This window comes from Rhipicephalus sanguineus, chromosome 9 (genome assembly GCF_013339695.2).
Source record: "Rhipicephalus sanguineus isolate Rsan-2018 chromosome 9, BIME_Rsan_1.4, whole genome shotgun sequence".
NCBI lineage: Eukaryota > Metazoa > Arthropoda > Arachnida > Ixodida > Ixodidae > Rhipicephalus > Rhipicephalus sanguineus.
Window position 1 is genome coordinate 35,063,671 of NC_051184.2, and position 24,573 is coordinate 35,088,243.

The 24,573-nt window shown below is 48.1% G+C and overlaps 1 protein-coding gene across 1 annotated transcript in view; it reads right to left on the bottom strand.

Moving 5' to 3' along the window:
• The window catches only part of LOC119404965 (QRFP-like peptide receptor), a 106,197-nt gene that overhangs the window by 14,590 nt on the left and 67,034 nt on the right, over nt 1-24,573 (bottom strand). The window contains exon 2 of the mRNA XM_037671699.2: nt 160-588. Coding sequence (XP_037527627.1) covers nt 160-560 — 401 coding nt within the window. The 5' untranslated portion in view covers nt 561-588. The remainder of the gene's footprint in view (nt 1-159; nt 589-24,573) is intronic.

A 24,573-nucleotide genomic window follows, 5' to 3' on the forward strand; every position in this document is an offset into this window, starting at 1 on the left:
TCCCGAAATTTAATCCGGCCCTTGAAGTACGCGAAAGCACACCCTTTTGAGATTCGTGGCCACTGCTGAGGGATAACTGTCGCTCATAACTTGAGTTTGGACGCCACCCATTAAATGATTGAGTTGTCTTCTAATTTTTATAATAACATTCCCACTCACCTCTCGATGCTGAGGAAGGTGAGGTTGAGCACGGAGCAGATCATGGAGACGTGCTGGACGTAGAGGAGCAGCTTGCAGCCGACCTCGCCCAGCGTCCAGGTGTACGAGAAGAGCTGGCCGAACTTGACGGGCACGCAGAGCAGCACGATGAGCAGGTCGGCCGAGGCGAGCGAGGCGAGGAACAGGTTCGAGATGGAGCGCATGCGCGGGAACCGGGCCACCGTGTACACGATGAGCAGGTTGCCCACCAGTCCCAGCAGGAGGGTGGCCCCGTACACGGCCGCCGTGGGCACCAGGTCGGCCAGGTCGAAGCGCCACGCCGACTCCTCGTAGTCGTAGTCCTCGGGCATGCCTTCCTCGGGAAACAAAGGGAGCTCCTCGCTCGAGTTGGTCTCCTCCATGGCTTTTTTTTTTCTTTTCTTTCTGCTCCTGCGAAGGGAATGCGAGGTCGTGCCTGATGACAACCGCCAGAGAAAGAAAGAAGCGAGGGACTTTCACGGTGGCTATCGAAACGCTCGCCCTGTTTGCTATCTCGCATTGGGGAAAGATAATAATAATAATATCTGGGGTTTAACGTCCCAAAACCAAGATATGATTATGAGAGACGCCGTAGTGGAGGGCTCCGGAAATTTCGACCACCTGGGGTTCTTTAACGTGCACCTAAATCTAAGTACACGGGCCTCAAACATTTTCGCCTCCATCGAAAATGCAGCCGCCGCGGCCGGGATTCGATCCCGCGACCTTCGGGTCAGCAGTCGAGCGCCATAACCACTAGACCACCGCGGCGGGGCCGCATTGGGGAAAGATATTAAAGGGTTAGAGGGAGATGGACGGGAAGGCAGAGCACTATGATTATATGTGGTTTTTAACGGCGCAAGGGCCAGATGCGGCGGAATAGCGGCATGACAGACAATGTGATGTTAACGGTGACCAATGATTTACGATGATAGGATGCAATATTGCTGTAAAGTGGCCTAAAAACGCGCGATGCATGGAATATATATATATATATATATATACCTGCCAAGTCTCCCGGATTACCCGGGAGACTCCCGGATTTTGAACGTTTCTCCCGGTTGTACGGGTCATAGGAAAATCTCCCGGAAATGGCTGTTGTTTGATGTCGTGACGCGAGGTGGGACGTTTCGCGTACAGATGCGCTACACGCAATTTAAAAATTGATCCTGAATGTGTTATAGGTTATATCAGCCGTTAATATTTCGTAGATGATGCGTTTGTGTACACACAAATCTATCCCACAAGTTATCCCGCCTTCAAAATTTTGTGTCACTACTGCTTTAAGTGGAGAGCCCAGCACTTAAAAGGGTAGCCGTTACCGATGTCTGTCGAGATAGCGCGTTCGCCAGCGCTCGCGACCGTCCCCGTCTCAACGGCGCCCCTTATGGTCCCTTGCCCGACGAAATAACTGGTAAGCAAGCGACGACAGGCCTCGCACGCGGAGCGATGTTATCGCATGTGCCTACAGTGCGCTACCGTGCCCTTCGCGCGACGATGACGGCCGGGTCGTTTCATCTCTGCTTCAACCGCGTTCATCCCTAGCACTAGCGCGCTTTTACTCGCACGTGAAACAGACGATGCGTAAGCGATGTTAACGGTTTGGACTCTGTACAGATCAGCGGCGACCGCAAAATCCCGCTGACTGGGTGCTTATAAAATCTATCGTAATACCTCCCCCCCCCCCCCCCGGGGTCGGCATACTTTATACTACCCCCCCCCCCCCGTTGAGTAGATCTCCCGGATTCCGTTTCTCCAAACTTGGCAGGTATGTATATATATACACGTGGATTCCCAATAAGAACCTGGAACTTCGCTTCCGTATGCTCCCCCCCCCCCCCTGTTCGTGAAACCAAAATTGCCAACGAGTCCAATCTGGACCTTCGGCCGTCCACGTCACGCGCGGTGCCGTGTACCCTCGGCGCAATCCACTCATTATCTCCGCCTCATGTGAACCGGATGTGGAAGATTGGTTGTCGAGATACGAAACAGACAGCGTCAATAACAAATGGGACGATCCTTTAAAGCTTGGCCACGTCATGTTTTATCTCGCGGACATCGCACAACTGTGTTATCACAACTACGAGGCTGAGATTCTAACTTCGTCTGTTTTCAAGACTTCCGTTACGGACGTCTTTGGGTGGCCTACGGCTCGAAAACTTCACGCCGAGCAGCGCTTGCGTCAACGTGCGCAGCAACCGGGCGAGAACTACACGGGCTACAACGAGGACGTCCTGAGTCTCTACAATCGCGTCCTTCTACCCGCCTGTGTTTCCCGCTTTCATATATAAAAGGGAGACCCGTCTCGCAACTCATTCAGTTCATTCTAAAACTGCCATGGGTAGACCACGGAAATTAGACACCAGAAGAATAGCGTGAATACAATGCTCGACGAAAGAAGCAAAATTCGTCCAGCTGAAAATGTTCGCGGAACCAATCACGGTCTACCACAGCGACCACAAAGCGATTATCACTACCCTTACTCTGAAGTAATGATAAGACGTAATATTAAATGATAACAGGCCCGCAATATGGGATTTTATGTGGCCAATTCTTGTGCCTACAGTTTTGGTAGATTCGAGAAACAGAGTCTCAGCACTACAATCGTGGGGAAGTGCTCTTTTCTTCATGTTGTCCATGAAGAAAAAAGTATTTCTTTCGGCCCTTGATCGTGTGTGCCCGTGTAGGCTTATCGCACAAGGACCATCAATGACTAAGGGTGCCGGGAAATCAGTTCATGAGCAATGACAGCGCGGTGAGTGACACCATGTTAGTGTAACATTGCTCTAGAGAGGCCTAAACGGTCACTGCAATGGACGTAAGGCATGTAGGTTATGAAATTATGAGAGTGATCGCCGAGATGTACAGACCGGCTAACTTTTAAAAGGCAAACGTCGTTTGGTATCTGGCGTAGATTATCGTGGTGATAAGGTGCAAGGATGCAAGGACACAAAGACACGGCTCGCTTCGTAATAATATCGTGCTTTTTGGCACGAAAAACGCAAAAATTTGTAGGTTTGTCTGCCTCTCTGTTCGCGGTAAAATTTTAATTTCACATTTCCCGACGGGATAAGTTTTAAAAAGTGTTCATGTGTTGGTTACTTTAGCCGTCCCACGAGAAACGACAACATAGCGGTATGGGCGTTCACTCCGCATGCGCAGACTACGCAGAAGCATGCTCAGCAAGGCCAACCAACACAGCCGACATTCAAGATTTAAAAAAAGAAATCGAAGAACACCAGTCATTGCCCATTGTGATGGATTCCCAGAGACGCCCCTGCATAGCAACAGACACCAACATGCCGAGCGGGATAGAAAGTAAACGATTACAATCACAGTCTCCAAAAAGTAACCGATTCGAGTTACTCCAGAGTAGTCAATTACTTCCCCGGTTACTTTTCTTCCAACGTTCTTGCACGGCAGCATGAAGTATTGCGCAAATGACGACATTGGCACAGATGAGACCAAGTAGTAACAATATCTGGGGTTTAACGTCCCAAAACCACGATATGATTATGAGAGACGCCGCAGTGGAGGGCTCCGGAAATTTCGACCACCTGGGGTTCTTTAACGTGCACCTGAATCTAAATGCACGGGCCTCAAACATTCCCGCCTCCATCGAAAATGCAGCTGCTGCGGCCGGGATTCGATCCCGCGACCTTCGGATCAGCAGTCGAGTGCCATAAACACTAGACACCATGGCGGTGCAGAAGAGACCAAGTCACACGGTGCGCTACTCACAACTGATTTATTGACAGGAAATGATATGTGTATTTATACATGACATGAAGCAGCGAGTGCTCTGACAGTGCGCGCTGATCACTTCTACGTATTCGTCTGATCTGAGGCCTATGATAGGTGATTCCCCTAACCTTGGTTAACGTGGGTAGACCCTGCAATGTGTGCCAGGATGAGTGTCATTTATTCTTTGAACTTTACAATTGTGCTCTTTCAGACGTTTATTAAGGCATTTGCATGTTTGACCAACGTAACTTCGGCCGCAGGACAGTGGAGTTTGATAGACCACATATTGCTTGCACTGAACGTACTAAGTTAACCCTATGTATAGTGTTGCGATCTGGAAGCTTCTCATGGCAGAGATCTGTTATTCCGCACATGCGTGAGAGTCGCGAAGTGACAGATGTGTGCGAAGAAAATTCCCTTCGGTTCCCTGGACAACCAACACTAGCTTACAGTTTGCCAACATTACGCAACATTTATGTCAGTATGCGAGTTTAGTAGCGTAGGCTTCATACAACCGGTCTGCTTTACGCACTCTCACGATTTTTCTACATTACCCTCCTAATGTCAATAAAAAGCACTATCAACACAAACACAAGGGCGTGTAAAGCCACAAACTTGTAGTTTACGCAAAAAACGCGAATTTTATTCAGTTGTACGTTTAGGCGCACGATAAGGAACCGAAATCAATCCAACATCTCCCTAACTAACGGTTGCCTCACATGCGGTCGTCATTTTGGCGTCGTTGGGTCACTAAACTTATAATAAAACTTCATCACACCCGCCGCGGTAGTCTAGTATGGCGCTCGACTGCTGACACGAAGGTCGCGGGCTTGAATCCCGACCGCGGCGGCCGCATTTCGATGGAGGCAAAATGCTACAGGTCCGTGTGCTTACTTAGGTGGCAGCTACGCGCAACTGGTGCGAAGGCTGTGTAAACAGCGGTGCTGGTGGCCTCCCCTCCTCTCAACCCTCACATCACTACACCTCACCATCACTTCCCTTTCCCACCCCCTTGCACTACTGCAGTATACACGGCTTTGCTATGTTTTGCCCTCCCCCTCCTACTCTCGCCACTTCCCCTTCCCACCTCCTCCTAGCCCCAGGTGGTCAAACTTTCCGGAGCCCTCCTCTACGGCGTCTCTCGTAATCATATCGCGATTTTGGTAAGTAAAACCCCAAGAATTATTCTTATATCAAAGAAAACTTCATAGGGCAGAGGCATCTGTCGAATACTAAAAAAAGAGCACACGTCTGTCCCCAAGTCGTCGAACCGCGTCGCGAATGGTCACACGTGGACCTGCTGCATTCGAGGTAAACGAATACACCCGGGGTTCTATTCACTGCGAAGGAAAGCGCAATCCGCATACTACAGATGCAGAATTTCTCAACTCAGAGCGCTATCTTCGCGACGCGGCAGACGTGTTTTGACGCAATCGGACGCCTAATCTGTCACTCCCGCGGCGCATTGCGTCGTCGGCCTCTCCAGACAGCCAGGTATGAAGGAGTTCCTATCGCCGTTTTTTCTTACTTTCTTTCTTTTTTTTTCCTTCCTTTGACGACGAGGTGCGGCGGCAATCGGTCAACTCTCGACACAACGTGTTTCCGCGAGAAACGGCGAGAAAGCGAACGGCCCTGGCAGGGCGGGTGCTTATTGCGCGGCCGCGTTCTCGCAACGCGCCTCACTGTTGCCACATGTGCCACCGCCATCTGCGGAGCGACGAATTGTCAGTCAGGCGAACTGGGCTCTCACACGAGCAAACCTTAGATCGAACACTGTCCTTCGTGTACACGACTAGTAAGCGCGCAGAAATCCTCTGATGAGGCAATTCGTTCGTTATATGTAGGTCGCTTATTCGATTCTTCCGACTGATTTACTAACCCTCTCTGGTATTATTAATTCACGAAGTTTGCGTAACTCTATGATTAGCGGATGCCTATGTGTTCTTTATATCTTAGATGGGTTCCCCTTTTTTTTAATTTATATGATGCATAGGAGAGCTTGGTGCCTTGATGGTGGTACCGGCTACTCTATCTCACTTAGCAATACTAAAAAAAATTAATAAAAATGGCACTAATAACAATAATATCTGTGGTTTTACGTCTCAAAACGACGATATGATTATGAGAGACGCCGTAGTTGAGGGCGCCGAAAATTTCGACCATCTGGTGTCCTTTACCGTGCACTGACATCGTATAAAAAGGGCGCGAAATACGTCATACATGAAGAAAATGTGGTGTGAAAACGCAGAGCAATGCAACAGCGCATTAGTCACAGATATTCGAGCACGAGTTGTCGATTTCTTCTGTTCTTTATTCGTCTTGGCTTGCTACGTTTTTATTTTTTTCTACACAGCTCATGGTCCCCTACGTTTGTTTGTTTTTTACTAATTGCGTTTTGTAACCTCAGTTTTTGTATACTAACTACAGTTTTCTTTCCCCTACGTGCTTTAATTGTTTCTGTTTAATACTATTGATTGATTGATTGATTGATTGATTGATTGATTGATTGATTGATTGATTGATTGATTGATTGATTGATTGATTGATTGATTGATTGATTGATTGATTGATTGATTGATTGATTGATTGATTCGTTTAATACGTTCATTGGAACTTCCTTTTTCGCTAAAACAGCTTGCATGAGAATGGCCACCAAGCCATAGAAGCCTCGCTTTGGTTGGCACATCGGTGTCTACAAAAATGAACGACAGAGTTAAACTGCGCTGCTATTTCGGGCTTGCAACTATGGAACAAGGCCGCTTAAACTTACGCATTAAGAACAACTTAGGCAACTGCGAGATCCGATACAAGCTGATGGCTTGCGTCATCTCTTGAATGTTGAAAAAAAATAATAGAAATAATAGAGAAGGAAAGGCAGGGAGGTTAACCAGTATAGGACAACCGGTTTGCTACCCTACACATGGGGACAGGGTGGGGGAGATTAAAGATGGAGAGGAAAGAGAGAGAGAAAGATAGAAAGATAGCACATGACACTGCACACACAGAATCAGTCGGTCACTCTTGCGTGGTACGCGACATTTCTGTCACAGCCGCTTGTCCAAGTTCGTCTCTCTTAAAAACCTCAGCAAAACCTCAGCTGTGATGTCTTCTGTTGACGGCGTCTGTCACTGGCGTCCGTTCTAGCGCGCCTTGACAGTGTACAAATGTCTGTTGAAACAGTTCTTGAATGTGGAAATCTGTGTCAACGTTGGCACGCTGCCCTTTGTATAGGCGTCTGAGTGCGTGAACTCTGAAGCCGTTGTCTACCAGAATTTCTTTCAATTCGGCGTAATAGTATGCTCAGTAAACAGTATTCAGGTCGGGCATGCGCAGTCGCGACAACAGAAATAAAAAAAAAATTATGGGGAAGAAGTGAATCTGTAGTCTCCGATTTACAAAGCGAAACGTTTCCCCCGCCTTTTGGAACGAGTTCAACAAATGCGCGAGATAAACCTCACTTTAAGAAATTGGGTCGCGCTCGGGAGCAGACTTGCCGCAGTGGTAAACTCAAAGCGTTCAGTCAATCTTGCTGTGGATTTCTTTTTTTTTTTTTTCTTTTAGCGTCCCGACATCCACAAAAGTGCTTCAAATGTCTTAAAAGGCGTTGAACATCCTTGCGTTTTTCTCTCTGCCCCCCCCCCCCCTTAAAAGAGCGTCTAACGCCTGTCATTCGCAAATAAAAAAAACTCGCCTTCAGAAACGCAACTTCGAAAAGGTCACAGTGGTTGGTACTTGTGAGAGCTGCCGCATCGTTAAAATGCGAGATAGCAAACAAAATCAAGCACTAATGGCGGCAGCGCTGACGCCGAAGGCGCAAATGTGCACGGTTTAAAAAAGAATTTTTAAGAAGACACTTTGCGAGATACACGATGCCTGAGATTCTAAAGGCACGAATTCGCGACGTTACTTTAAAAAAGAACTCAACATTCATCGCTCCCATGGATCCCGTTTACTCGATGCAACGTCACTGAGCTCGCGTCTCCGCAAACGCCTTCTTCTACTTATCTAACTCGAAAGCCGAGAACACAGTAACGCTTATAGCACCAGATTAAAGCGCATTTCTTAAGGCGTCAGGATTTCCGTTGCCAAGGAACCTATTGGTTAAGTTATTATTATTTGTAAGTTTATGCAAGGAGGCACTGGCGCATTGCAGATGGCCTTGCTACTCCCTTAATGGCACGCGCAGTGTAAAGAAGAATACTGTGGAAATAACAAACCGTTAGAGTATTCAAGAGTTCGTGCGAGTCGTGGTGCGAAAGTTGCAAATTCGCAGGGAGTTAAAACACCGAAGTGCAGCACAGTCAGTGCATAAAAAAAAGAATACGGAAAGCTCATCTCAACATGCAATACACTACGCTCTAAGAAAAAAAAAAGGAGTATATGTTACTCTTTTAAGTTAGTCCTGACTTGCCACGTAAATGACTCTCTTTAAGGAGACACGTTAGCTCTCTTAGGAGATCGTCAATACTCTCGTCAGAGAGTCGTGGAACCCAAAAAGGAGTTGACGTGTCTCTTAAAGAGAGTCATATAGTGGCAGGTCGGGACTCACCGAAAAAAGAGTAACACATACTCTTTTTTTTTTCCTTAGGCAGTAATGATATAGTAAACGACCGAAAGAAAGACGGGGGGAGGGGGAGAGTTAAAAGGAGGCGCGAAATGCAAAAACTCCCGTGTACTTAGCTTTAAACGCCTGTTAAAGAATCCCGGGTGGTCAGAATCAATCTCGACTTCCCCGCAACTGCGTGTCTCGTAATGACATCGTGTGTTTAGCAAGTAAAACTCCAAGAATTTACCTCAGCGAGCTTTAACCGCGGACACTAAGTGTAGTTAAAGCCGTTATGGGAGCGAGCCGCCAAAGTTTACGGAGGTCCCGCAAGAACGCGCTGGCTTTCCGCGTACTCCTCGTAACATTCATCTCCCTTTGCCGTCGTTGCCGCGTAGAAAAGTTACGGACACTTCGGTCACGTTTACTGCATATCTTGCGAGGCTGGGTACTTTGTTCGTTTCCTGAACACTATAGCACATGCCAACTCCGGGGGATTGAAGTTAGGAAGTCTTGGCTATAGGTCATCTTGCAACTAACATCGTTTGAAGTTACGAAGTGTTGGCTATAGGTCATGTTGCAACTAACATCGTCCCTCGCCTCCTTGTTTCATCCATCTTTCTTTCTTTACTAAGTGCGCCCCATTATCTCCTTGAGGCACAGCATGTTTTACCCCATTATCTCCCTTGCTCCAATGACCAAACTTCAAACGTTTCCTCTCCCACACTTTCCTTGTTTCCACGTCAAGTGCACCAACGACAGCCATTGGCCATCGTAGCACCACGCGTTCGGCTACGACACGTCCCAAAAACAATGACCGTAAGCACAGAAAGCGTCCCCCCCCCCCCTCCCGCCTTATATTGCAGCGCCTATGAATTTACGACGTCGACCTCGTATGCAGCATAGCGGTCCCAGGCGTTGCGTGGTTATGGCGGGAAAGTCGCTCAACGGAAAAGAAAGAAAGGAGTCAACGAGGGTTCCTGCGTGTGCGACTTGATGTTTACATGCACCGCGTTTCAATTATCTTCCGTTCAACACGTGCCCCTCCTCCAGTCAACCCTTCGCCATTTCCCTCCTTTCCCTTCCTTCCGCATTTTCGGCCGCCACGCGAGAAAAAGAAACTTCGGGCCAGTAGTGTTCGCGCTCCACCGCTTCGTGGCGCTGTTATAACGCCGCCGTCAAACCTCCTTTGATTGGACGCTCCCCGTTTGCTTCCTGCCGAACTCTTTTCCCTCTTCGTCACCACCCATTTGCTTGCCACAGGGAAAAGCAAGCCGAACACCCACTACTTTGACCTACGATGTTTCGTCCATGCAAAACTGTGCGGCGTTGTGGAAACTGCTTATATAGCCTACCGCGAGTCAAGCGCCGTGTCAACAACGCCTTTGTTCAATCTTCCTTATTTCGTTCCTTTTCTTCATCCCCTACTTCGTTGATTCTTTTCGTTTTAATTGTTTTTTCTTACATAAAGGCTTCAACTAGGGCTAGAGCTAGTTTGTATAGGACGTCGTTCTGTGTACTACGTTGAAATATGCGAAGCGCCAGGTCACTTAACTAAAGAACGTTAAAGAATCCCGCGTTATCAAAAATGAGCGGGAGTAGTTAATGTCGGCATCTTTTATAACGCGCAACCTAGCTTCGGCATTTTAAGCGCTACAATTTAATTTAATTAAATGCCCGAGCGTTACGTACACAGAATATTTAAATGGCGAGACTTTAAACACCCCGTTTAACGTTGAGAGTGGGTTAGAATAATTCCCAGGAATCGTATCACATCGGCAGCGCGTACAGACTCATGTGTCGTCGTATCCTACCATAAGTTTATAATCCCGCCCAAATTGATAAAAAAAATTGATGCATATATACATACGTTCTCTGTCGTTCTTTCTTTCTCATTAATATTCTCTGTTTGATTGCATCTATCCTGCCATTCGTGTTGCTTTCAAACTAAGCCATCGTTAGCCTCTGACAATGGGTTTATAGCGCCTCAAAAGTTTTCAACTCACAATGTGAGCTTAATAAAGAACGTCGACGTGCTTACCAATAATTTAAAGATGTTCGTGCTTAACAACGGCGCTGCAGAACACGCACTGACGCAAGTGGAAAGTGAGAAGAGACAGTTCTTGCGACACGTGTTGCTGCAAACTTCGACCCTTTTTTTTTCTTTTGATCTATAACACCAACTGCTCATCTTCGTATACAGCAAGGTTTTATTGCATGCAATAATTTATTTTTAAAATGTAGTCAGTCGGCTTCACCGCTGTAAGGCTGACATTTGGCCTAGTCAGTACGAATCTGTGATGAGATAAAAGGTAGCGCAAAACAACAGATACAGACAGGTAGACGGGACATCGCAAGCGCGTACTTGCAACTGAATCTTTCGCGACATCTCAATTTCATCATACACTCGGCTTCAGCGTGCAGGAAAAGTTTCGATTATTTTTGCCACAATAGCCTGAAGGGAAACATGACTACCTGGTTTGGGAACTCACAGTAGGTGAAGGGAGCCTCTACTGGAAGAAGCTCTTTCAAAGGGCGATGCATCAATATGAGCACGTCTAGCTACGGACATCGACGATCGAACTGTATGGCAGCTTTGGCGTGCGCGTGGTGGCCGAGTTGCCGGAGCGAAATTCAGCGACGTTGAAGTACGACACCATAGATTTTAGCGACCAGGCCATGCTTAGAAGAACTTGCTTAACGGAAAGTATGGCGGTGTAAGCATTCACGCGACGAAGAAGACAAGACTGAGTCAGCTTCAAAATGTGCAATGGAGGCACCATCACTGCGTTCACGAAGCCAATTTAATAAATGTTGACGGTATCGTGCTTTGCTCCCGATGAAATTCGAAAAACGCCTCTTTATTCTATAGGGTCTGCTCCTTAGTGAAAATAAAAGCATGTGGCTGGGACATCTCTGATGCTTAGCGTGCTCAGAAAGATGGTGACAGGCGTACCGTAAAATGCTAGTGAGTTGAAAGATGATGTTAGGTAAAGACGTATGTTGCACGAAAGATGTTTGAAAACATTTTTAAAAGAGATTTCGATACTGAACACAGCCACAAAATGGTCGTGCGCTAGAAGCAAGGTTTTGGGCGATGGAAAAATGCGAGGGTGCCGAGGTCACAGAAGTTACAGCGTACGTAGGAACATCGGTTAAAGTTTTCTACGTCGTCCTTCGTCTAAGCCTTGCCTTAAAGTGCAGTGAACCCGTCTAAAGGGAAAAACGTTTTTTTTTTCCCTCATATTAGTAAATTACTCTTTCACAATTCCAAAACCACCACGATTGCCGCAAGAACGCTCCTGGTAAGCGAGAAAACGCCCAAACAGATGGTGCGGGTGGAGACGCCACATTGAAATGCCCTTACCAAACGTCGTGACGTCATAGATTTTGACGGCATCTGCTAGGTCCTACATAGTTCCTAATCAGAGTAAAAACGAAGTACAACGTCCTCTGAGGGGTCCATAGACCTGACGTACCAAGTTTCAGGAAGTTCCGTCAAGCCAATGTTGCCAAAATACGCAAAATACACTTTGAAAACCGTGACGTCACGCGCGGATATTTCGGCGCGAAATTTAAAAGTGAATATTTGAACTTGGGTTCTCTTCTCTATTGATAAATGATACTCTGGAAACCCTAATGTCGTTATTTTCGCCCTTAAGGGCGAAAATAACGACATTAGGAAACCCTAATTCATTAGGAAACCCTAATTCATTAGGAAACCCCATTAGGAAACCCTAATGTCGTTATTTTCGCCATTAAGGGCGAAAATAACGACATTAGGGTTTCCAGAGTATCATTTATCAATATAAACCGATTCATTGCTTCACTTTGTATAGTGTCCTTCTAACCGCCCTGACCAAACAGTACCGGTCAGTCAATACGAAAACCAGTCTTAGGCAAACATCTCTGACAACCCTGGCTGAAGGCGAGGCCGACTGATATCAGCCTCACCTTTCGCAGTGATGCACGCAATTAGAGTGGGAAGTAGTGCGCGGACGACTTCGTCGCGCTAGTTGTTGTGGAGGTAATGCAGGGTAGGAGGGTCTGTGGACGTTAGGGGGGGGGGGGAATGGTTGTGTTGGAAAGACAGACGGTTGTAGTCCGCTGCGTCGGACAGCATCGTCCGCATGACATCGAACAAAGCGTGCGCTGCGGTGGTTTCTTTCTTTTTTTTTGTCTTCCTCGCTCAAGCAGTTCCATTGTTCACCTCCCAGTCGAACGCTGCCAGCCAGTGCGTGAGGCCCAAGTGCGCGCGTTCGTTTTGTGTCTGCCCCGTCCCAGCAGCTTAATCAACCGGCCACCCGCCGTCCCAAAACCAGCGGGACAGAGCGTAAGAAAGGAAAGAAAGAAAATGATAACAAAGTCTGATTACCTCCCCAAGATTCCATACAAGCCACTACATCCGGTCTCACTAATTTCGCCTCCGCCTTCTCCCGTCCGTTTTTGTTGGAACAGCGTTCGGTGGAACCAAATAGCTAACAAAAAAGGGGGCAAAAGAGGTGGTAAGAGGTGCGAGGAGGCAAAGACAAGAAGGTTGGCACTTGACATGAAAGCCGGACGCGGAAACAAGGGCGTCAGAAGTGCGTTAAATGGAAAGCATGTTTTGACACGTGCTTCGTCCTTCCTTCCTCAATAGCGTTCCCCTTTGAAAGGCCCTTCCTTTCCTTCCCCTCGCTTGTCTCTCTCTCTCCCTCACTCCCTTAACGTGTTCCGGTAACGACGGGTAGCGACGAGCGCCTTACAAGCGTTTTCTATCGGTTCCTCGGTATCTCACGCTGCTCTTGCAATCAACGACCGCACACGGGCCCCACCCTTCTTTCTCTCTCTCTCTCTCTCTCTCTCTCCAACGATTGGCTAGAGTGAACAAGTCTTCTTATTGGCTTGGGTCGAGGTGTTCGTACACATGAAACTGCTCCTTACCAAACTCGCTTTCGTCGCCGACACGTGGTACCGGAAGGGTCTCCGTTATACGTACCAATCAATAATCCTTGTGACGTCAAAACAGCAAAACATTATAAGTAGTTTTACTTGTTCCGGCTCCGGGTAGGGAACCAGCTTTAGAGCTCGGCTTCACCACAGACCACATCAGATAACCTTCCCCTGGCACCCGTCCTATCACTTTGCGCGTTTCGTAGTCTTTATTTCTTGTTTTCTCTGCTTTTTCTGGTATTCTTATAAAGTAACAGTGGAGCAAAATACACTCGCAATATAGCAAAAGACAGTTTATTTGAGCTAGTACCGATTCATAATGGATGCTAGGCAAAAACGGGAGATCTCGTGTTTGTTGTCATCCAGCAAGGCACCCTCATGAAGTATTGCAGGCGAGGACTCTTCTGGCTTCGGCTTGTTTTCTTCTGCTAGCGCTGCATTCAGTCAGTGACGCCAACTGGTGTTACTACTGCGGTACGTCGCGGTAATCGCCAGCATTCAGCATGGGGGGGGGGGGGGTTACAGAGAATCGTGTTCATTCATTCATTCATTCATTCATTCATTCATTCATTCATTCATTCATTCATTCATTCATTCCGCTGCTTAATATTGCCATGTCGTTGACGTTCCCGCCTACGCACGCGCAAACGCTTCTCACGCCACTTGATCACGAATACCAAATATCGATCACGAATATCGAATTCATACAAATTTGACTTGACTTGACTTGAATTGATTTGACTCTTTGACGATAGCTTAGCTTCTCCCCAGGAGGTATGTCATTGCGGATAAGTCAGCTTTCAAGAGGGCACAAACGCGAGCCACCGGTCGCTGATTGTTAAACAATGCGAGTATCTGAGCCGAACACACACTTACGTGGAGTCATTTGGCCACGTCAGGAAGTACGTAAGCGTTGCAAATGTGCAAAGTATTTACGTGTCAAATTTACATGAACTCTTGAACGTACTTAGGGCCAGGGTTGCCAATGGTGGCTACTTTTCGCCAAATTGGCGAATTTGAGGGGCCCGTGGCGACCTAAAATTACGAATGGCGACATGGCGAATTTTTGGCGATTTTCGGCTTAGGTCTCCACTGAGTTATGCATCCTAAGCTCAGTGTCTTCCCAACGAATGAGCGGCAACATTCTCAGTATTCTTCTTGGTTTTAGACCCAAGAGCAGAATGTGCACATTACGCGTCATTCCGTATGTCCGTCCTGTAACTCGTGCGTATTTCCTCAATTCATCTAGAGGCAGGAGATACGGCAACGTCCCCCAGAGACATTCTAGCAAAATGTAAACTGCGAGGGGGCAGTGTTTGACTATAAGTTAATAGCTTTCGGCGCTTTAGGCTTCTCTAAAGTTTCGCTTCTGAAGGGGCTGAAGGTTCCAACAATTTGTTCCGTCAAAGCTCCAAATGTTCTGAATAGCTCGGCGACTTATTTACTGTTGCAGTACCCCCAATTCAGCTGGTAAACACTGTTTTGGAATAGCGAAGAGAGGCGGGTACGCGGCTGTTAGTGCAATAAAAAATTATTTATTCAGGCATTTTCCACTGCTCTCGGTGAGCATGTGCAATGAAAACAATTGCTATATAACATTTTACATTGCCTACCTGTTCATTAATAACGCATCGGATTGACGCGTGTAGATATAAGGGACTATAAGAAAGGGCCGGTGACGTCTTTTATCATATTAGTTCACACTGAAAAGGTGTAAGACTCAGTAGTGATCGGTTCCTGTAAGAATTCTGTCGTCTTACCTTCAATAAACCTTTTAATCCTTTTAATTCATAATGTTCGCGTAAAGCTGGCTACAAACAACGCTTTCACAGTTTTCGCCCAATGTTTACCACACTTCTACCTTTGAAACGAGCGGACAGGGATGGAAGGATATCGTGAGTGTTTCATTCATTCACCCTTGCTCCACCACGCACATCTTGCGGCTAGTCGGAGAAGCAGTAGCATGCACTCCCATGGTAATGCGGGCCATACGACTGTCATTGAGAAACGTCAATATAATTTAAGGGTCTTGGATGGTACTGTATTCTACGGGGCTATACGTGAGAGGAAATTTTTATTACTAGGTATGACGCACATATCTACAATGGCGACTTGTTTGGCGAAATTTGTAAAAAAATGGCGACTTTTGGCGACTTTTTGCTCGTAGTTTGGCGAAATTTACTCGAAAGTCAGTGGCAACCCTGACGCTGACCACGATACACGCAAAAAGCAAGACGTTTCGGCTCCCGTACGTCTTGCTTTTTGCGTTTATTGTGGTCAGCGTCTTGTTTTAATGGTCTTCACCACGCTCCTTGTACTTCAGCCCTAAGGTGGGTGGCCTCCTCAGTCCAGGTAGCCATGGCTCGCTGCCGCCGCCCGAGCCCTGTTCACCAATCGTAGCTGGTTGTCAGGGTCTTGCGTCACCAGCAGAGCCTCCCACTGGTCTTCAGTTCTTTCTCTATGTCTGCTCCTTCCTCTGCGTTTCCGCTTGGGGGTGATGACGGTGGTACGTCCGGATTGTTCTTGCACTCAAGCACCATGTGGCGCAGGGTGTTGCGCATGCCCGGTGGGCAAAACTTGCAGTTCCGCCCACAGGTCCCTGGATACATTGCGTGCATCAATGTTCCGTGCTGGTAAGCAGCCTGGAGTCTTCTACAGGTCACCGCTTGGATCCCTACTCAGACTCCTGTGTGCCGGCGGGTACCTCTTCCGCTGCTTCCTGTAATGCGCCAAAATGTCTGAATACTTCTTCGGTATGCGTTCATCATGCTGTCACGACAGCCGTCGGTACGCGTTCTCTGCGTATCGGAGATGGCTCGGCGTGCGTGATCTCCAGCCGTTGCGTGCGCCGCCTGATTCCCCGCGAGAGACTCGTGCCCCGGAGTAAGATATTTTATTTTGACATTAAAGTGGACTTTCGCGTGGCGCACCTACTGACGTCGACACTGTCGTGACGTCAGTCTACAGTGTCAATTCTGGTGACTTGACGCACTAGTATGGCTAGTTGCGATGACATCTAGACACCGGAACAGACAGACAAAATTGTCGCTTGTGCGTCACCAACGGAGCCACGCAGCAGAGCGGCCGTGAAAACATCACGATATCATGCGCGAGCACGTGATGAGAAGGTCATACGTACCTGTACCTTGTCGTGGCGTCATGGTACAGTAGGAACCGAAACAGCTTTTAAAAACATACCGCGATTACTTTTTAATGGTACACTCGCTCTTACCGGTACATTTTCTAGGCTCTTGAGGGCTTGGCCTTTTATTTGACCAAAAAAAAAGGAAATTAGAATTTTCGTGTCAGCACACTTTAAATCAAGACACCCGTGCTTCTGCATTCAACCATTGTTTCGACGTCAGACCTGCGTTTAAGCATCAGAGCTGTGCTCATGCATTAGACCTGTGCTTAGAACTGATGTCACGCTGTGCTTGGGCATGAGAGAGGAAGAGGCAAGTCTTTCTCGAGACCTGAAGCCTCGACAAAGAGCGTCTGTCTTGAGGCATCACGTCTTGAGGATTCAGACATCAGACAGAAGGCATAACGTTTCGAGCATTTGGAAGTTCCTCTAATCGGGCTATCTCCGGTAAAACGTCCGCGAAAGTTTAGGCAATATTCCTCGAGTGACGGGTAAGCTCGCGCAACTTGCGCTCGTGCGTGTCCCGATCCAGACTCGCGCGTCCTCCAGTCGTCGACCGTCGCGAAGCATTTCGAGGGCCAAGACGACGCTACGCCCGGGCGTCGTTACGGCGGAGGCAAAAAAGTCGGCGCGTCGTTTACACCAGATATGGGGGAAGCGGCCCGCGTCATACAGCGGCTGCGGCATACGAAACCGTGGGTCGTGGAGGCAAGAAACCTCGCTATCCGACGACAATGGCGTCGGATTTAGAGCATAATGCATCGGCGACCGGAATAACAAGCCCCGGCGAGCAAACAAACAAGCAAGCAAGCAGCGTGAGGTCTGTCTGAGCCGTCTACTTCGGCGTGCCTTTGTATATGTGGCGTCGTAAGCCGCCAGAAATGGGCGTGCACACTCTTACGCGCGCGACGGCGTTTCAGCATCGTCCCCATCGTCTTCATCGTCAGCGGATTTATGGTTCCAGAGAGCGAGCCGAGCTCCCATATCGGGGTCCCGCCACAACACGATGCCACGTCGACGCATTGCCTGCCGCGCTAGAGGGAGCGCGCAAATGTTTGGGGCGCGTGGAGCACTTAACACGATGCACGGCCCGTGAGTTGGCTGGTGTATGACAACCGCGGTGCCCTTAGTTTATTTATTTTTGTTGAATGCAGTTTGGCGATGGCAACGAGGAAAGGCGGCGCCGCCAACATTCCTTGCTTCACTTTCATGTTTCCTTTATGCTTCAGCATTAAAACGGGCAAAAAAGAAAAAAAAAGAACTGGGCGTAGCTTGCACTAGTGGCGCAAGGCAAGAGACGCAGCGGAGCCGATCGGCACCTAGCTGGTCCTGGCCTTTCGAGGTTATGGTAAGTTTTCCTTTGTATTGCTAGGTTGTGCTAAGTTTTTGCTAAATGTTGCTAAGTGTGACGAGGCGATGCGCAGACTCGCAAAGTCTCGCTCTATCACTCTAAGCCAGCCTTGGTAGGTGCCCCTGCATCAGTGACGAGTGCACCGTTGCCGGGTGGCAGCCAGTATAGTGCTCAACTTCGGGCCAGGGTCAACTAGGTACCGACCAGCTCCGCTGCGTCTCTATAGCCTTGCGCCAGTGCAAGCTACGCCCAGCTTTTTTGAGCCAAGTAACCGACCTTGCCACGCAAGGGCTAGGTAGCGAGATAGCGAAGCGAGCGCGAAGGTATGCACAGAAGCGCCAGGGGTTGCTAGGCAACGCGAGGTGACGTCGCCGCTCCGCGAGGTTTTTCGTCCACGACGGACGGACTAGCTGTTTAAAACAAAGGTGTTTCACTTTATGAAGTCTGCTGTGTGAAGCCTATCGCGTTTATTCGCATTATTTATCGGTACTGGCTAGCCCTGGCTAACAGTTGACTGGTATACTGGTCACTGTCAGCTAATGTTGGCTAGTGACTGCTATCTGTAGAAATATGTCAGCCATAGAGTTTCTTACAATAATACCTAGAGGGGAATCTGGCGCTAGTGTCTGCGCGGGCTCCTTGAGACGCGCTTCAACCACCATGGGAATGATGGGAAGTACAGGCTTCGGATTTGCTTTGGATGGATTAGGTTCTTGAGATTCGCGACGCTCGTTTGCCGAGTGTAAAGCAAAGTGATATGAAGTTAATTCCAAATAAAACTTGCTTAATTATTTTGTATGTAAAACTTATTGTAAAAAGTTTGCGTGACCGTGAGATGGAACTGAAACCTGAACAAATTCAACCACCAGGGTATGCATTATTCTGCAACTGTGTTCCAGATTTGGCATCACCAAATAATGAATTATTTTTGTACAACACTTGAAAAGAAACACGCTTGTTTTTCCCTCAAAAGTACGCGTTATCTATTTATGGAAATAACAGTACTGTATTGAGTGAGAAACACTTAACGTATCGTCTGCTGCGATGCCAGGTGCGTCTGTTCAAGTGGTCTGCCTCCAACGCATCTCTCGTTTTGTTGTGAAGTCGAGTCAGAGGAGCGCGACGGTGCGTCTACTTAGCTTCGCCGTCGTTTTGCAGCTGATTTGAACGAGTCTTGGTAAGACGCGCTTATCAAACAAACGTGAACTCGATGCAGTTTGCTGCACTGACATGGGACGCTACATCTGTGCGTAGCGGTGAGTGCACGACGCTTTGCTAAAACTGTCAAATACAACCTGTAAAGCTGCAGCGTCGCAGCAAACCAAGAGATCTAGCGGTCTTCAGCCTCTTTGAACAACAAAGGCGCTGCTTGAATGCTTTGAAACGCACCCCACTACCCACGCCTCGCGAAGAACGAAACTGAAACTGTAGAAAAAGATCCGTAGACAGTTCGCTAGCTAACGCTATCCAATCCGAAGCCTGTACTTCCCATCATTCCCATGGTGGTTGAACGATCGCAGCGCCAGTTTCCTCTCTAGGTTATTGTATGAAACTCTATGATGTCAGCTATCAAGTTAACTGTAGGTAACCAGATGTTTTAGAGGTAATGTTAATGCATTTCTATCGTATCTACCACTGACTCTCCTTATTTTTGAGTGGGGCTTGCCAGCTACGGCTCAATATAGGAGAGAGTGTTGTCGAGAGAAAGGTAGAGAACAACACTATTGATCGTTAACCCCAGCCCGGGTTCCCCGAGAAACATGAAGCCTAGTCTTTGACCAAGGCCTAGAAATTGAAGGTATTCAGCAGCGCCTCCATCAGGTTACGAGGTAGTTCGCAGCAGAGCCTTATAACCGAAATAAGGAACAGACAAAGTACAGCAGTGCCCGTGCTCTCTCTCTCTCATACGATCATTATCATCATCATCATCATCCTCATCATCATCGTCATCCTGACTACACCCACAGCAAAGCAAACGCCTCTCCCATCTTTCTACAATCAACCTGGTCCTGCCCTTGCAGCGGCCATGCTATACACGCAAGCTTCTATCATGCTCCTTTACCTAGCTCGTTGCGTCGTCCTCAATTTAAGTTGAACTCTTTTCGTAAGCTTCCAAGCTTCTGCTCCGTAGTTAAGTACTCGTAAGATGCAGCTGTTGTATACTTTTCTCCCGGGGGATATTGGCGAACTGCAAATCATGATCTTAGAATACCTGTCAGATGCCCTCCATCTCGTTCTTACTCTTCTAGTTACTTCAGTCTCGCGGTTCGAACCTGCGGTCACTAACTGCCCTAAGCAGGGTTGCCACTGACTTTCGAGTAAATTTCGCCAAACTACGAGCAAAAAGTCGCCAAAAGTCGCCATTTTTTTACAAATTTCGCCAAACAAGTCGCCATTGTAGATATGTGCGTCATACCTAGTAATAAAAATTTCCTCTCACGTATAGCCCCGTAGAATACAGTACCATCCAAGACCCTTAAATTATATTGACGTTTCTCAATGACAGTCGTATGGCCCGCATTACCATGGGAGTGCATGCTACTGCTTCTCCGACTAGCCGCAAGATGTGCGTGGTGGAGCAAGGGTGAATGAATGAAACACTCACGATATCCTTCCATCCCTGTCCGCTCGTTTCAAAGGTAGAAGTGTGGTAAACATTGGGCGAAAACTGTGAAAGCGTTGTTTGTAGCCAGCTTTACGCGAACATTATGAATTAAAAGGATTAAAAGGTTTATTGAAGGTAAGACGACAGAATTCTTACAGGAACCGATCACTACTGAGTCTTACACCTTTTCAGTGTGAACTAATATGATAAAAGACGTCACCGGCCCTTTCTTATAGTCCCTTATATCTACACGCGTCAATCCGATGCGTTATTAATGAACAGGTAGGCAATGTAAAATGTTATATAGCAATTGTTTTCATTGCACATGCTCACCGAGAGCAGTGGAAAATGCCTGAATAAATAATTTTTTATTGCACTAACAGCCGCGTACCCGCCTCTCTTCGCTATTCCAAAACAGTGTTTACCAGCTGAATTGGGGGTACTGCAACAGTAAATAAGTCGCCGAGCTATTCAGAACATTTGGAGCTTTGACGGAACAAATTGTTGGAACCTTCAGCCCCTTCAGAAGCGAAACTTTAGAGAAGCCTAAAGCGCCGAAAGCTATTAACTTATAGTCAAACACTGCCCCCTCGCAGTTTACATTTTGCTAGAATGTCTCTGGGGGACGTTGCCGTATCTCCTGCCTCTAGATGAATTGAGGAAATACGCACGAGTTACAGGACGGACATACGGAATGACGCGTAATGTGCACATTCTGCTCTTGGGTCTAAAACCAAGAAGAATACTGAGAATGTTGCCGCTCATTCGTTGGGAAGACACTGAGCTTAGGATGCATAACTCAGTGGAGACCTAAGCCGAAAATCGCCAAAAATTCGCCATGTCGCCATTCGTAATTTTAGGTCGCCACGGGCCCCTCAAATTCGCCAATTTGGCGAAAAGTAGCCACCATTGGCAACCCTGGCCCTAGCACTGGGACATGCTCTGCACTGCCTTCCACGCCAACCCAATCATGTCTAGCAACACTGAGTAGACGCAAGCATGCAGGTGATCGATCAGATTTATTTATTTATTTATTTATTTATTTATTTATTTATTTATTTATTTATTTATTTATTTATTCATTTATTCGTTTATTTATTTATTTATTTATTTATTTATTTATTCATTTATTTTAACGTGTCGTTTTCGGTACCATAGGCTTTGCATTTCGGCAGTAGGTAACAGGCACAACTGCCAGAAGCGTCACTTGAATGCAAAGGATTGCTAGTAAACAAACGCGCATGTCCTATACAGTGTGAAGCTATAGTTATGCACAGGCACTGGGTTGTTTCAGTTCGCTACGAACGCACAAAAGCAAAAAGGCACCCTCGCATTGACTATGGTCGTGTTCAACATAAGAAGGCAGGAGAGGCCTCGCCAAAATGACCGAAGCGTGGCAGCCGACTCCATCGGCGATTTAAGAAATAGTCCCGCCCATATACTCAGCGATGTTCTCCGACGGTGGGCTCGCCAGCCGTCTGGCTTATGACGTCAGTCTAGAAAGCGCGCTCATTGGTGCAGGCTTGTGTGCATCCGCCTATAAGGTGGCAATAGCTGCTATTAAGGGATGTTTGTTGTACCCTACTATAGATGAAAACTACCTACAAGAAGGCAGAACAATCTGCGACACGTTTTCAAGCAATGCCCCTCGCGGGCTATCCCAAACCGGCCTTTCCAAACTCTATGCAAACCAGTGAGGGTATATAATGCAGGCTGCCGGTTCAATAGAGCGTTAATTAGTCGCTGCCACAGTGGAAGGTATAAGAAAAACGAGGTCGCCCATGCACGAGAAGCTGGCATTGTTCAGGCCTCAGTGATACGCCTCGGTGAACTTAAAGGATTGTATTGAATAGCTCCTCCACTGTGTTCGCAGTACATACGCGGTGTCACGGAGGAGTCGAGAGCGACACTATACGGGTAGCTGAACAACAACAACAACTTTTCAAAAGTAGCGCTCGCTTCTTGGAGAATGAGGAGACGAGGAGTTCCGTTGCATTATGCCATCCGTGGGATTCCCGAAGGACACTCCTTTTCAACCGGTTGCGTCTTGGCCACCGCAGGATCACCGGAGCAATGTATACGGTGCATCGAAGCGCGAAACACGCCTTCTACCCTGCATCCCTTTTTATCCCTCCTTGCTCCCGACGTTGGCGTGCGCTCACGTCAAGGCGACGTGATCCTCCCAATATACAGTCACATTCGACGAACAAGACGCGCTGCGGCGAAAGTTCTTCTTTTCTGGATCCGGGGCTGTTGCTCGCTAGAATATGCCCGACAAGACTCGAAGCGGCAGCTGGTGTCGTTGTTGTCTACAGCACGTACCGCCTTTCTTCTCTTCAGACACGCATCGTGCGGTGTTCAGTCCGATGCACCGATACGCTCCGGCGCATCCGCTCTCGTCGATCACGTCGGCGACAACGTGGCGACATCGAGCGGTGGCTTTTTCCTCGCGCGTGCCCAGATGTTGTGGGGACGAGCGTGCGAAGGAAACCGTCGACATTGAAAGTATTGAGGAGGGGTGTGGACGCTGGACACTGAACTCTCGTTACTCTCAAGCGCGTTCGAGCGTTCCTACGCATACCCCGACGCGCCTAGACGCGCCCGCTCTCGTCGTGTGTTCGCCATTAGAGTCCGAGCCGGATCGCCAAAACTTGCAGACAGGGTAAGACTTGTTGCTGGGCGAGATGATTGACGTCACATTAGCGCAAACGAGAAAACAGCGACTCGAGAAACCGCCCGACCTTTCTGCTTCCTCCTACTTCTTTCTCAAGTCTTTTTTTTACTAGTTTACGCTAATGCGTATCCATTTGTATACAAGCTGCGATCGTCTTTCCTCCTCTATATACAAGCGAAGCTTCTTATAAACTCACAGGATTCGGTGGCGGCGTCGTGCACGCAAAAAAATCACACCATCTCCAGCTAAAGGGAACCATGAGGCGATGCGAAGCAGCGTTTCGGCATGTCGAGCCCGCGTTTCAGAGGGGGAGGGGGAGAGGGAAGTGAAGTGGTGAGGGGAGGGGCAGAGGGGAAGTGGAGAGGGGAAATGGAAGAGGGAAGTGAAGTGGGAAAGGGAAGTGGAGAGGGGAGAGGGAGCGTGTGGAGAGGGTTTGCGCATGCGCAGTAAGGGTGGTCACGCCGCACACCACCGGTTTGAACTCCGCCATAAGATGCTTCGCATCTAAAGCCCGAACCGCACGCACGCTCCCAAACGCGCACGGGGCGCGCGTCAGCGCGCGCAGCCCGGGCGTCTCCGGCGAGTTATGGCGGTTTCCACCCACACTACGCGCGAAGGCGCCCGCGAAGCGCGCGCTTCCTCGTACGTGCAAGACATCGTTTCGTACAAAATTACTGATAGTTCATCAGAATACTTGCAAAACCTCCTTCTGTTACCTTTTTTATTGTTAGATGCATGCAAAAGTAAATAAGAACTAAAATTTTTCACATGATGTGTATCATCATCCGTCGGTCAAGCCGGTGCTGGTAACAGCCATGCCACAGTTGCGTATTTGCAGGGCTCCAAGCGCTTCCGAGCGCGCGCCGTCTCAAGGTCGATATCAGTCGCCGCGAGCACTCGCGTACCGCGCGCGTTTTGCCGCGCTTGCTTCGTCTGCGCATGCGCGGCCTCCGGAGCGCGTACAGCCACCGTACAGCGCGCGCTCGGCCAGCGTACGTGTTGTTCGGGCTTAAAAAAAAACCGGCGCCGGCGAGCTGTAGAAATTGCTGCCCCGAAGGTGCTCCTGTAACAGACGTATTTGTATGCGCCGCTTTCCAGTATTGGTGCTCTCTTGACCGTGGGCTTGTCGGCGACCGGCAGTTGCTGATACGGCAATCTGATCATTTATCGACGTCTCTTGTCACGTCACGTTGTCACATTTCATTGTTGCCTGGATGTGAACGCATGACCGTCGTTGTTGCCTGTTGTCTCCGCATCAGTCCATTCTTCACGAACAGTTCCAGCTAAGTTATAGAAAAGTGGTCCAAAAATACGCCTATCTCGTTTCCCCAAATTTGCTAAGCGCCTGCTTCGGGCGGTTGCCGTTGCCTCTATATTAAAAGGAGCTGGCTTTTAATATCGTTGACCT